Source organism: Phyllobates terribilis, unplaced genomic scaffold (genome assembly GCF_046119375.1).
Source record: "Phyllobates terribilis strain yellow unplaced genomic scaffold, ASM4611937v1 Scaffold_9__5_contigs__length_417890890, whole genome shotgun sequence".
Lineage (NCBI taxonomy): Eukaryota > Metazoa > Chordata > Amphibia > Anura > Dendrobatidae > Phyllobates > Phyllobates terribilis.
The window spans coordinates 349,003,914-349,017,145 of record NW_027362769.1 but is presented as its reverse complement, the minus strand read 5'-3'; the positions used below and the strand labels follow the sequence as shown (position 1 = coordinate 349,017,145).

At 41.6% G+C, this 13,232-nt stretch overlaps 1 protein-coding gene across 1 annotated transcript in view; it reads left to right on the top strand.

Annotated features, from left to right (window-relative positions):
- Positions 1-347: 347 nt before the first annotated feature.
- The window catches only part of MICALL2 (MICAL like 2), a 30,904-nt gene continuing 18,019 nt past the window's right edge, over positions 348-13,232 (top strand). The window contains exons 1-6 of the mRNA XM_073646161.1: positions 348-394; positions 806-854; positions 3,108-3,249; positions 10,862-11,016; positions 11,213-11,334; positions 11,444-12,466. Coding sequence (XP_073502262.1) covers positions 348-394; positions 806-854; positions 3,108-3,249; positions 10,862-11,016; positions 11,213-11,334; positions 11,444-12,466 — 1,538 coding nt within the window. The remainder of the gene's footprint in view (positions 395-805; positions 855-3,107; positions 3,250-10,861; positions 11,017-11,212; positions 11,335-11,443; positions 12,467-13,232) is intronic.

The window sequence follows — 13,232 nt, the reverse complement described above, 5'->3', positions numbered from 1 at the left end:
ACACTGATTTTTTATTTTTTATTTTTTTTTATTTTAGCAGAAGCTCTCCAAATCCTTTTCAAAACTTGGTTCTGGGGATGTATTAATGTACTAATAGCTGTTCTAGTGATGTATTCGTGTAACTACCCCTTTCAATTTGTTTGCATCCCTTTGGGATTGGTTCAGTATGGCAATGTGGCCCTTGGACCAAAAAAAAAAAAATGTTGTACATAGTACCTGCAACTACTCTGGAACTGGAGCTGCCCATTGAAGGGGGTTTGCCAAATAAAATGGGGTCCCGAACTAATATATTGGATGTGTTTTAACATGCAGTTTCATCTTGGTTGATCATGTTCTTTAAATAAGGCATGGGAAGCGTATACTACTCTCAGCACAAGATGACTGTTCACGCCAAGTACAAGCGCTCGGTGCACCCTTGGTGTGGCCAAACAGTTCAGAGCACTTTCCTACCTGCTTGTTTTCCTTCTATCTCCACCCTTCCTAGCTCCTGTAAAGCCAAAGCTGTCAATCAAGGAAGAGGATGGCAGAAATAGGTGAAAAACAAGTAGTTTGGAAGTTGCACAGAATAGTTTGGGCATGCCAAGGGTGTACCGAGGGCCTGAGCTTAGTCTGATCAGTCATATTTTCCTGGCTGATTCCCTTTAATTCATCTGACTTCAGATATTTGCAAACATCCTCCGTCCCCTATAGACCCTGGAACCGCTGTCTAAAACCTCTTTTTGTAAAGTATGGTTGCAATAAAAAAAATCCTGTAGGAAAAATAAACGTTTTTAATCCAAATTTTTATTTTTTTTATGTTTTGCAGAAATTTCAACTCACTTAGCAAGGAGAACATCTATGAGAACAATCACTTGGTAAGTTTCCATACTCTGCACACTGGCGTCTATACGTAACCCAGAAATGCCGCGATCATCCTATACTTATGTTTGTTGGATACGTCTCTCACAATTTTGCAGTATTACGTGTTCCGCCAGTTCCTGGCATTGGTGAGGTTTCATTTCAATTTCCAAACTTATCTATTCGTATATTGAGTCTGCAAACATGTTTATATAAATTCATGTTTCCTGTGTATTGACACGTAGACTAGGCTTAAAGGGGTTGTCCACCCTTCTGGACAATTTTTTATTCTCACTTAAATGCATGCAATTGGGGCTAAAAATCATTTTTGCCATTGGGTTTCATTTGAAATTTTTAGCCCCAATTGCAAAAAAATTGTCCAGAAAGATGGACAACCCCTTTTAAAGAGTAACCATCGTTTTATTTTTATACGAGAAAATAACAAACTTTTGTAATGTATCTTATCAGAGAAATCTGCTTCTTTCTCCTCCTGGGCTGACCATTTCTTCTCAAAATTCCCAATTCTTGGGTAAAAAATTAGTGAATACTGATTTTTCCATTACGGAGATAGATGACAGTTGGTGCTTGTAAAGTTCTATGGAGAACTGTAACTGTCACTTTAGGAGAATTTCTGTGTCTGCCTCCAGCTCCTCCCCCTCCATAGAATTTTATAAGCACCAACTGTCATCTCCCATCTCAGTAATGGGGGAAATCTGTCTTCACTGAATACAAATTTTATCCATGAATTGAAAGATGAGTCCAGGAGGAGCAGATTTCTCTGGCATCTGATCCCATGATTTGAGGAGCGCCCAGCGATCAGCTGAACTTGGTGGGGGAATATGTAAAACGAGTGTTTAATTTCCCTTCAGCGCCACCACAGGAGGAATCAAGTATTACACTTTGCCAATGGTAAATCAATAGGCTGTGACTATAATGCAGAGGCATGCACAGTCCTCCAGAAGAAAAGTCTCATTGTTCCTTAATAGGAAACCCATTTTCAAATGTTCCAAGTCAGATGAAACCCTTTAAAGTCTTAATTTCCCTCTCCTCTCCCGCAAAAAAAAAAAATCATTTATAATAGGAGCACTTCGTTTTCCAAACCTGTTCCAGTTTTTCATTTAACAGTTACTAATTTTCATTTTTGAGGGATTGGCTAAGATTAGAGAAACATGGCTTCTTTGTTCCAAAAACAGCGCCACTCCAGACCACAGGTTGTTTGGGGTACTGCAACTCAGCCTCATTCACTTTAATTGCTTAACAGCTAACCCCCATAAATGGCAGGTGCTGTATGTGTTATACAGCCGCATTCAGTGTAACAGCAGCACATAGAGCTGGCTCCGGTCACTGCTGCTTGACCATTTAAATGCCGCTGTCAATCTGTCAAAAAAAAAATAATTAGGGATCTCAGAAAATGGCGACAGAAGCCAATTTTTATTAATATAATTTTTTTTTTTTTTTTTTTTACAAACTTCAGTGTTTTTTTAATCCTCTACATTAAAAAAACAAGGAAAAAAACAAAAACCTATACAAGTTTGATATCACTAAATTATTTTTACTACACAGTGAACACTAAAATTAAAACCGAAAAAACAATGGCAGAATTGCATTTTTTTTCCCTTTTTCACTTTTTGTCGCATTAATCTGAACGGTGTCATTGAAAACTACAACTTGTCCTCCATAAAAAAGCCTTCATACGACTATGTTGATGCAAAAGAAAAAAAAAAATGTCACGGCTTTTGGGAAAAGGGAAGTGGAAATTAAATGAATGGGTCCTAAAGGAGTTAATAGATCGGAGCTGCAATACCGTACATAACCTGTGGACTAGTGTGGCGCTCTTTCTGGAAGACAGCAGTCATGTTTTCCACATTTTTGGCCACCTCTTAAAATGTAAACCGTACAAATGCTAATATCTCTATATAAGTAAATAAAATATAATTGCTGCTGCTTCTCTTATGACCAATTTTGGGTGGAAATCCTCGATAATAGGCAGTTATTAATATTGAATGAGGTTGTGATTGTGTATGAATATACGCGATTATTAGGAAATCCCTTGGAGACCCACTATTTAATATGTACAGAGAAGGGGTTTTATTTGCATATATGTTAATGACTAATTTATGCAGGGTCCTTTAACAGATAAGACGGTACTGCGCTGCTGATGGCGGCTTTATTTGATAATGTCTTTGCACAGCGGGCTGTTGGAGGTCCGGTCTCGTAACGTGAGGCTTGTAATGTCTCCCATGGGCACCTTCTTATCCCCCATGTTGCAGGCTTTCCATGTGGCTGAGGAACAGCTTGGGATTCCCGCGCTCTTGGATGCGGAAGATATGGTCAAACTCAAGGTGCCCGACCGGCTGAGCATCCTGACTTACGTGTCCCAGTACTATAACTACTTCCACGGACGCTCACCTAGTGAGTAACCCACTTTATTATCATTCCATGTGTCGGTGATGGAGCTTTGGGGGGTGCAGAGGTAGCCAGCACATTTGGGCTCTTGGTGCTTTGGGGTGGACCAATGGCCCCTCTACCACGTAAGATGACGGCAGTATACATTTTTGATTTTTGGTGGCTCTTTTACACATTCTGCATTAGGACTTTCTGGTTATGTTTCCAGTTACGTCTTTCTTTGCCTAAAGTTAATGCCATAGGATAGATAAAAAAAAAAAAAGGACTACTTACCTGAAGGATTCCCTGTCGATTCAACCCCGGTGATCTTTGCCCGTCTCTGCTTTTTCCACTAGCACATTAATGTGATGGCACAAGACTGCCGATACCGTGTAGCTTTTGTTATTCCTTTTACCATTGATCAACACAATCCCATCTTTAGAAGGTGTCCTCTCTCCATAGGATAGATGATAACTTGCTGATCGGTAGAGGTTAGACCACTAGGACTTCTACCCATTCTTGGAACAGGGCTGAATGGAGCCGTGGCCGGCCATGTGCACCTCAGCTTCATTCATTCTCTAAGGGGTTTCTGAGCACTTAACCTTTTTTGGGTAGTGCCTTCGAAAATGAATGGAGCCGATGTCCACAACTCCATTCAGACTTGGCTCTGCAGCGCCCCATTCTCTGGATTGGGGGGTTGGACCCCCATTGATAAGAAAGTTATTACCGATCCTATTGAGGGAGGATAACTTCTTGTAGTGCTCATGTTTCACCATCGCTCTAGTCAACACTTGACCAATGTTCCCAAAGACCTAGAGAAGCAAAAGGAGCTGTCCACTGCCCCATTCACACTGGACCCTTATTCTCATGATCAACCTGGGTCCCAGCAATTGGACAGTCAGCGATCATACATTTAATACCTGTCCGTATATTCTTTATGGGTTGACTACAGTAATTGTCTATCTTTTAGGATAGATTATTAAGGTTTTACTTGTGGGCTTTAACCTCCGGGAACCCCATGATCTGTAGAATGGCAGCCACTGCCCTTCACCACCTGGCATGGCAACCAGGACTGTGGAGTCGGAGCCGGAGCCCATTTTGGTGGAGTCGATATAAAATGGCCGACTCCAACTCCTAAGATATATAATAAATTGGGTACAGTAGTTCAGTGCAGTTTGTGGGGAATATTTTTTCATACGAATTTGGGAAAGTTATGAAATGTCCTATAAATGTCTGTCCTATTCCTGATCTAAGGGTCTAGACTTTTAGCTGAGATGAATCTGTGCTACAGTAAATTTATCACTTAAACATGAACCACTTATGAGGGAGTCGGAGTCGTGGAGTCGGTGTCATGGAAATTGAGGAGTCGGAGGTTTGGCTTACCAACTCCACAGCCCTGATGGCGACATCCATTTGCATTTGGCCAGATTTACTACCATAGCTCAGTTTTTTCCATCGGATTTCCCCATTGTGTTTTGCTACAAGTACTCCACAAAAAGTTGCATTTGACCTTTACCCTGTGACCCTAGTTGCATGACCCAAGTGGCCATAAAGTAAGGGATGACCTATGCAACAAATGTGTTTTTATGCGTGAAAAGTATCATTAATTGGAAGAAAACCTAACCCCTTGTGATTTCAGTTTTGGATTTATATAAAGTTGTTGTTTGCAAAGGCAGATCTCTTGTGTTGTCTTCTCATAATGGGCCATGAGGCATATAGTGGTGGTTTTATGATGTGTTTTGAGGCTGTTTTCAGAGAAGGAGGTCGTGCTACTCCCCCTCCTCTGTGGGAAAGCCCTCCTTAGTGAAAAAGAAATGAAAGGACTCAGTCTCCCGGGAGGATTGTTCAAAATGTTTTCAATTGTGCTCCTCATACAAGGGTGAAACTTCTTCCAACTAGCAAGCAATGAGGAATGTGCCCTGACGATACGACCTCTACCCTGGCCCCTTGCTTTTATACATGGAGTGTTAAATACTTCAAGTAGTTACATGATATTGAAACATTAAAATAGAACCAAAAAAAAATGTTAAAATGATATTTTCCACTAAAACTAAAAACAAAATGACAAAGAAAGTTTCACATAAAGGCAATCTGTCAGCAGGATTCCATCCCCCAAACTATTTATATGTAGCTCTTTCAAAGACAAGTCCAGCAATACTTTTACATGTTCAGTCCATTCCTCCATTACTGAGAAATCAGTGTTTGAATTTACATGCAAATGAGGCTTAAGACCTATGGTAGATCTGAAGCTTCTGTCACTCCAGCTCTATTCCCCGCCCATGGCCACATCCTCCTTGACTGATGACTCATTTGCCTGCATAGAGGCTGTCAGTCAAGCAGGAGGAGGCGACACTAGGTGGGGAATAGAGCTGAAGTGACAGAGGCTTCAGATCTACCATAGCTCTTCAGCCTCATTTGCATATCAATTCAAACGCTGATTTCTCAGTATGGAGAAACAGACTGGATATGTAAAGGTATTACTGGGCTTGTCTTTGGAAGAACTGCATGCACATGTAAATAGTTTGGGGGAGAAATCCTGCCGGCATATTTCTTTTAAGCCTACAAGTTGCAACTTTTCTGTCGTGTCCTAGTAATAGCTGTTTAGTTAGCTGCTGACCAATATGGACACTGTTGCAGCGTCTACGAGTGTTGTCATTCAGCTTTATAGACTCGAATGGCCAATACCTGCTCGAAACGCTGTATAAATCAGCATATTTTGGTGCAGGGTAGGTGTAATTGTGACCATTCTGGTTTTCTAGAAGCGATTCAGACTAATAAACTGAACAGACATGGCCCCCATACACATCAGATATCTTTCCCTGCTCCGCCATACACCGGAACGATCAGCTCGGCCAAGCCCTTCTGTGTTCTCTGTGAAGAGTCGCTACCAAACTCCCATCGTAGCGGCCTATCTCTTGAATTTCCCCAAGTTTGATCCTTTTCTCCCGAAATCATCTGTCCAGAGAGTCTTGGGACCCTCATACACCTAAGACCTGTTATCCAGTCTCGAAGTTATCAGCGGGATGGGTCAACTTCAGTCTAGTGTGTATGGGTAAGTCAACTCGTAATCTGTCAGGAAAGTGTTCATTTTTCAGCAGCGCCACCATAGCTTAATGAAATAAATGTTGGCGTTGTGAAATACACAAATGTGCCGAGTCCACCACAGGAAAAGACTCGCTTTTTAGATGATGCCTGCTCTGCATAAAAAAGTAGGTCCTGAAGGAAGGACCCCATCATCAACTCTGAGTTTCCTAATAGGGAATTTGACTATAGGATTTCTATACAACCCTTTTGAGCTTTTAAACTTTTGTCAATGTTTTTCTTAAGGCGTCTGGAACGTGAATTAGAGGTCATCCATGAGTGGTTTTGCGATAAATTGCTGCAGTTACGATCTAGGTTATGGGTCTTTAACTCCAAGAAGAGAAACAATAGAGAAATTCAGAACATGCAGTAACCCGGCAGATGTGGAAAGTGAAACCAGTTTTACCGTCCACCCGGTGTGATTTAATTATCCTTGAAAAAGTCCCGAAGTGCACAATAGTTTCACTCCCAGTTATGGGAAATTCCTGGCTCTTGTGATAAATGGCCACCATGCTGCTCTCATACCCATGTACATTACATAGCTGTTGGCTTAGAGGCTCCTTTGGCCGACAGCTATTCCTCCTTACTTCCCTGTGGACCATGTTCGGCCAAGCATGGCGGTGTTTTCAGTGGGGTTGGAGAAATAAGTCCCTGCCAGACTCTCTATGGATGAAAAGTTGCCACTAGTAAACATAGGATTGGGCGTGCTGATCCTTCTTTCCTTGACATCGGCCATTGAGAGAGATTGGGGACACCACTATACAGCGGGTACTGAAAGTATTCAGATCCCTTTAAATGTTTCCATCTTTGTTTCATTGCAGCCATTTGGTAAATTCTAAAAAAATCATTTTTTTTCTCATTAAACTACACTCTGCACCCCATCTTGACTGAAAAAAAACAGAAATGTAGAAATTTTTGCAAATTTATTAAAGAAAAACTGAAATATGACATGGTCATAAGTATTCAGACCCTTTGCTCAGTATTGAGTAGACGCACCCTTTTGAGCTAGTACAGCCATGAGTCGTCTTGGGATTGATGCAACAAGTTTTTCACACCTGGATTTGGGGATCCTCTGCCATTCTTCCTTGCAGATCCTCTCCAGTTCCGTCAGGTTGGATGGTGAACGTTGGTGGACAGCCATTTTCAGGTCTCTCCAGAGATGCTCAATTGGGTTTAGGACAGGGCTCTGGCTGGGCAAGTCAAGAATGGTCACAGAGATGTTCTGAAGCCACTCCTTTGTTATTTTAGCATTGTGCTTAGGATCATTGTCTTGTTGGAAGGTGAACCTTTGGCCAAGTCTGAGGTCCAGAGCACTCTGGAAGAGGTTTTCATCCAGGATATCTCTGTACTTGGCCGCATTCATGTTTCCTTCAATTGCAACCAGTCGTCCTGTCCCTGCCGCTGAAAAACACCCCCATAGCATGATGCTGCCTCCACCATGTTTCACTGTTGGGATTGTATTGAGCAGGTGATGAGCAGTGCCTGGTTTTCTCCACACATACCGCTTAGAATTATCACCAAAAAGTTCTATCTTCATCTCATCAGACCAGAGAATCTTATTTCTCATAGTCTGGGAGTCCTTCATGTGTTTTTGAGCAAAATCTATGCGGCTTTCATATGTCTTACACTGAGGAGAGGCTTCCGTCGAGCCACTCTGCCATAAATGCCCGACTGGTGGAGGGCTGCAGTGACTTTGTGGAACTTTCTCCCATCTCCCTACTGCATCTCTGGAGCTCAGCCACAGTGATCTTGGGGTTTTTCTTTACCTCTCTCACCAAGGCTTTTCTCCCACGATTGCTCAGTTTGGCTGGATGGCCAGGTCTAGGAAGACTTCCGGTGGTCCCAATTGTGGGCGGAGCCGATTGTTTGGTGCGAACAAGCCGGAACCCCGAACACTAATTTGAAATGCCGAACAAATTCGCTCAACACTAGTCAAGATAGGGTGCAGAGTGTACTTTAATAAGAAAAAAATATGAACTTTTTAGAATTTACCAAATGGCTGCAATGAAACAAAGAGTGAAAAATTAAAAGGGGTCTGAATACTTTCTGTACCCACTGTACATGTTGGATAGTAGGGGGTGAATGCGAATTATATCCAATCTTATGAGCACCCTGAAAGGACACATTTTAGAATGTTAGTCTTTTTTTTTTTTTTGCAAGTGTTGATCATTGTGGGGTCCATATTCTGAATTGGTCTCTCAAATAAAGGAGCAAAAGCACTCGGCTTATCCTTGAGAAGAGTGGCAGTGTACCAGCTCTATAAAGGGTCACACTCAAAAAATATACTGTCTCTTGGTTTGTTTGGTGTCTAAGGACCCGGCCCACCCCTTCACTGATGACACCAATAATCAGGGATCAGAACACCTTAAAAAAATATTTGATTAGATAACCATTGGCCAGCTTTAGTCTATTTAAGTAATAATAATATTAATCTTTATTTATATAGCGCGAACATATTCCGCAGTGCTTAACAATTCAAAAGAATTTAACCTGGCTATTTATTACACACAAGCTATTTCTTCCATCTTTGCTGTGGACATTCCCTCTCTGCTGCAGTGGCATCAGCTTTGGGCATGTTTCTCTGTAGAAAAATTTGACTTTTGAGTGCTCTTCAATAAACTATATTGATATAAACCTAAAAGTAGTGTTCTAATCCTCTGCCTCCTGCTTGCTGCTCTCCTAAAACTTGCGAGCTCTACCATGCTGCAAGCAGAAGTCACTTTGCCTTTGCAGCATATGTGAAGCACAGAGGAAACTGAAGCTTGTTTGGATCCAGCAATCCGTCCACCTTCAGAGTGATGCTTGCAGGCTGTAAAATATAGAGATCAGGGCAATGTATGCCTTGTCTAGATAACAGGCCTCTCTGAGACTGCAAGGTGGCTTTTCACCGAGGCAACAAACTGTAAACTTTAAAACTAAAAATCCCTCAGTTCTTCAGAAAAATTGCTTGTTTTGTAATTTTAACTAAGACAATTCACCCCAAGAAAGTGACTATTATGGTATGTGCACACAACTTTTTCAGGCAGGTCACTCCAAAATCCCCCTGAAGAAGCACCTAGGAAACGCTCAAAAGCCTGAATGTATGTATTTGGATGTGAAGACGACTTGCTATTCATATGTTCAGTCTTTTGAGCGTCTTTTTGATGTTTCCGAAGATGACAAAGCTGTTTTATGTTCTATCTTTTACAATACAAGTCAGCGGAAAGTCTGGCCGTCATTTTTGAGCGTATTGCCAGCGTTTTTGCTTGGAAAGGTTAGTGGTTTCTTCATTGTTTTATGGAGTTTAAAACAAAGTCCGAAAAGCGCTGCAACACTAAAAAAAAAAAAAGGCTGAAAATTTGCTCAGGAAACTACCCCCAAAGTGTTACAAACACTTCAGAGAATTTTTTCTGCTGTTTTCTGAAGCATCTTCCTCTTGAAAAACTCAATGGGTTGGACCACCTCGAATAGATTCCGTATTCACTTACCTTTAAAACTTTTTTGAAGAGTCCCAAAAAGTTTCACCGAAATCATTGCAGGACTTTCCAAATTTGCTGTTTTGTTTTTTTTTTGCTCCTATGTTAGCACTTGATTTTCTTCTAAATCGAGCTTGGGATTAAGGTGTGTACATGAAATATTTCCTGAGTAAATACACAAGCTGTTTACATAGAAGTTGGCTGCCGTTCTGCCCTGAATCCGCCATGGAGGAGGCTTCAGCTGTTGTAATTAGGCTCTTCAGCAGGAGGAAAAGTTGTTTCTAAATGTGTTCCTTTCTGTTACTTGTTTGCCCGGTAATGAAGAAAACAACATGGGTATTGTTTAGCTACAGTCTGTAGGAAAGTCTCCTTGTGTGGTGTGATTTCATTATCCTCGTTAATGGATCGCTGGTTAGCACTGCATGCATGAATACGCTCGCTATGATTTCTGGCTGAATAATAGAATTCATCTGTAGGGAACATTAAAGGAACCTCATCTGCTGAAAAGATGCCAAAACCATCATGATGCCTAAATGCTCCAAGACGTAGGATCTGGACCCCATCTATCTCGCTACCTTCTGTCCTTCACTTTTACATTTAATTGTTATTTTATTCTTTTCCCATGGATCTGTGGGTCCCTTACTACATATTTATTGGGTACATAGCGTGGGAAAGCAAGAGACTAACTGGGGTTTGTGGAGTATCACATGAATTAAGTTGGTCCCGTTTTTGCATGGGATGACATTTAGGTGGCAAGAGTGGGTGAGTTCCTTTTAGATTAATTTTCTTGGGCCCCCAACGACAGTACATTTTGTTTAATTTCGAACACAGGCTGTGTGCGAGGGATCAATCCAAAATGGGCTAGGAGCGGAGGGGAAGTGTGAGCCCAGGTCAGCCAGGGGAGCAATGTGAGACCAGGGTGTGAGGAGGAGCAATTCAAGAGGAGGGTGTGATGAGGAGCAATGTTAGTGCTAATAAAAGTCTAAATCTGTTCCACCAACCTTACTATAACTTGCCTTGCCCATCCAGCAAGAACCTTTTTTTTATACTTTTATAACACCTTAGGATTATTTGTGGTTAACGCTCTTAATCTTTTTTTCCAGTTGGAGGCATGGCAGGTGTGAAACGTCCTCCTCCAGATGCTATTGAGGAACCGGCTGGAAAGAAAGTTACCAGCTATGTTCCTCAACCCACAACCGTTACTCAACCGGCACATAAGGGCAGCCCAGCTGTTGTTGAGAACGCCCCAGTTAGAGCGGTAAGACCATATATGATTCAGTTTGATCCCAGATCCTTCAGAATTGCACACCCTACTTCCAAAATCAGAGAAAAGCCAGATCTCTAATGGGTCATCTTGTGACTTCTCGATTCTTACCCTTGGCTCTCTTTCTCATATTCCTTACTGGTTAAGTTTTTGTATTGACAAGGGTTTCTTTTTTTCGTTTTTTTTTTAGGGCATTAGAGAAATTAATCCTAACAGCGCAGTAAGCAGCATCTGTGCCGTCTGCAGTGAACATGTCCACTTGGTTCAGAGGCACATGGCCGATGGGAAGCTCTATCACAGGAATTGCTTCAGGTAGGTCTTGCCGACATAAAGTGTCCATGGTAGCTGAGACTGTGCATCATCTGAAGGCCCTCTGTTATACTTGGCCATTAAAAATATATATTTTCGACCTTTTTTTCAGGTGTAAACGGTGTTCAAGAACATTACAGCAGGGCGGTTATAAAATAGGAGACCATCCGAGTACACTAGTCTGCACCAATCTCCATTGTAACAATCCCTCCCCTACTCCTACTAATGTTTCATTCACTGGACCAAATACGCCTATATTAGCTTCTTCAGGATTTAATCGGAGCAGCCCTGTTTCAAAAAGTCAACCAAGCAGTTCCCCTCCCAGCAGATCTTGGCAAACCACAGGTCCGTCTGTCCCAGAGCTAACTAACAGAACTGCTTCTGGCTTTGCCAACAAAAACACTACTGATGTCTCTAGTAAAACGGGGAAGGAGTCTGGATATAAGACCACTTCTACTGTACAATCTCCAGTCATTAAGGATGTTCCTACTTCTCCAAACACAATCAAGCATGAATCCACAAACAGGACAGCGTACGGATTTTATGGTAGCCCAGAATCAAGAACCAATATCTCTAGCCCATCAGGCTCAAATAAGGAAAAGTTGGCTTCAAATATGTCCAGCAGCCCAACAACTGGGTATTTACAGGCAAATAAAGGGAATAAAGACATTAATCACTCCTCTTCGTCTCACAAAGACGCCCAAAAAGATTCAAGTCAACAGAACAAAATCACTGGTGCCTCGGGAAATGTCATAACTGTGTCTTCCCTGTCTAATGGAAAGTGGTCTTCCTCAGCTGCTAAAGATGACAAAAAGGAACCAAATGCCTCCTTAAAGCCTTGGCTTTCATCAACCGCCAAAAATAAGGAAGCCCGTGAGAAGTTTTTTCAGTCAAGTCCTGTTCCATCAGAGCCAACAACCAACCAGTCTTCGAATGGAAGAGAATCTCCAAAAATATCTGTGTCCAATGGGCCTGGGGGATCGGTGGTTGTTAACATAACACCACGAACATCTGAGGTCAGCGCTGAAAAAGATAAAGCTAGGAACTTTCTCTTGAAAAATATTCCGGGTACTTCGCCCACGAAGTCTTCTCAACCAGCAGACACTTCCAGCAGCATATCCCCTCCTCCAAAAAGGTACGAGTTCGCTTGTAAGGTCATTGGATCTGCTGACCTCCTATTGTATTTTTTGAGACTACATTGTAATTCTACTTGGTAGGAGAATTTTATCTCTATATAGTTTATTGATAGGAGAGAAGTATATTGAAGAAATAACCAAAGGCAGATTGTTTGGCCTGGTTAGCCAACTTTGAAGAAGATCTTTCACCAGGTCAGAAGTAGACCGTTTTTTCTCTTATTTTATTCCTGCTGCTCTACTGATTTATTCAGCTTTTTTCTTTTTTTAAATCCACCATATGGTTCCATAAATGTGAGCTTTTTTTATTCAGTGCCTAATTTTTATGATCCTTACAAGGGGGTGTTGCTCACAGGATCCTCTGGGGAGTGTCCTTAGGCTGCTCTGCAGCCACACCTCATTGTAAAGACCATAAAAAGTAGCACCATATAAAAAGTTGCATATTTCTGGAACCGTATAGCAGGTTTAAAAAAAAAAAAGAAAAGCAGAATGGGGATAAAATAAGAGCTGAACATTTTTTTGACCTGCTGACAGATTTTCTTAAAATGGGTTTTCTGCGTTGGCCATTCCCTACTTGTTAGAAGAATCCAATGACAATAGGATGATCACAAAGTGTCTTCTGGCTGGAGATCGCAGCATTCGGCTATAATCTGTGAGCATACCTTGAAGAAATTAACTATCACACAGTGCCCAATCAAATTGAGAAGTCTGTGTAATGTAGAACAGGACATGTCCTCCAAAAAGGAAGAAGCGAACAGGACATGTCCT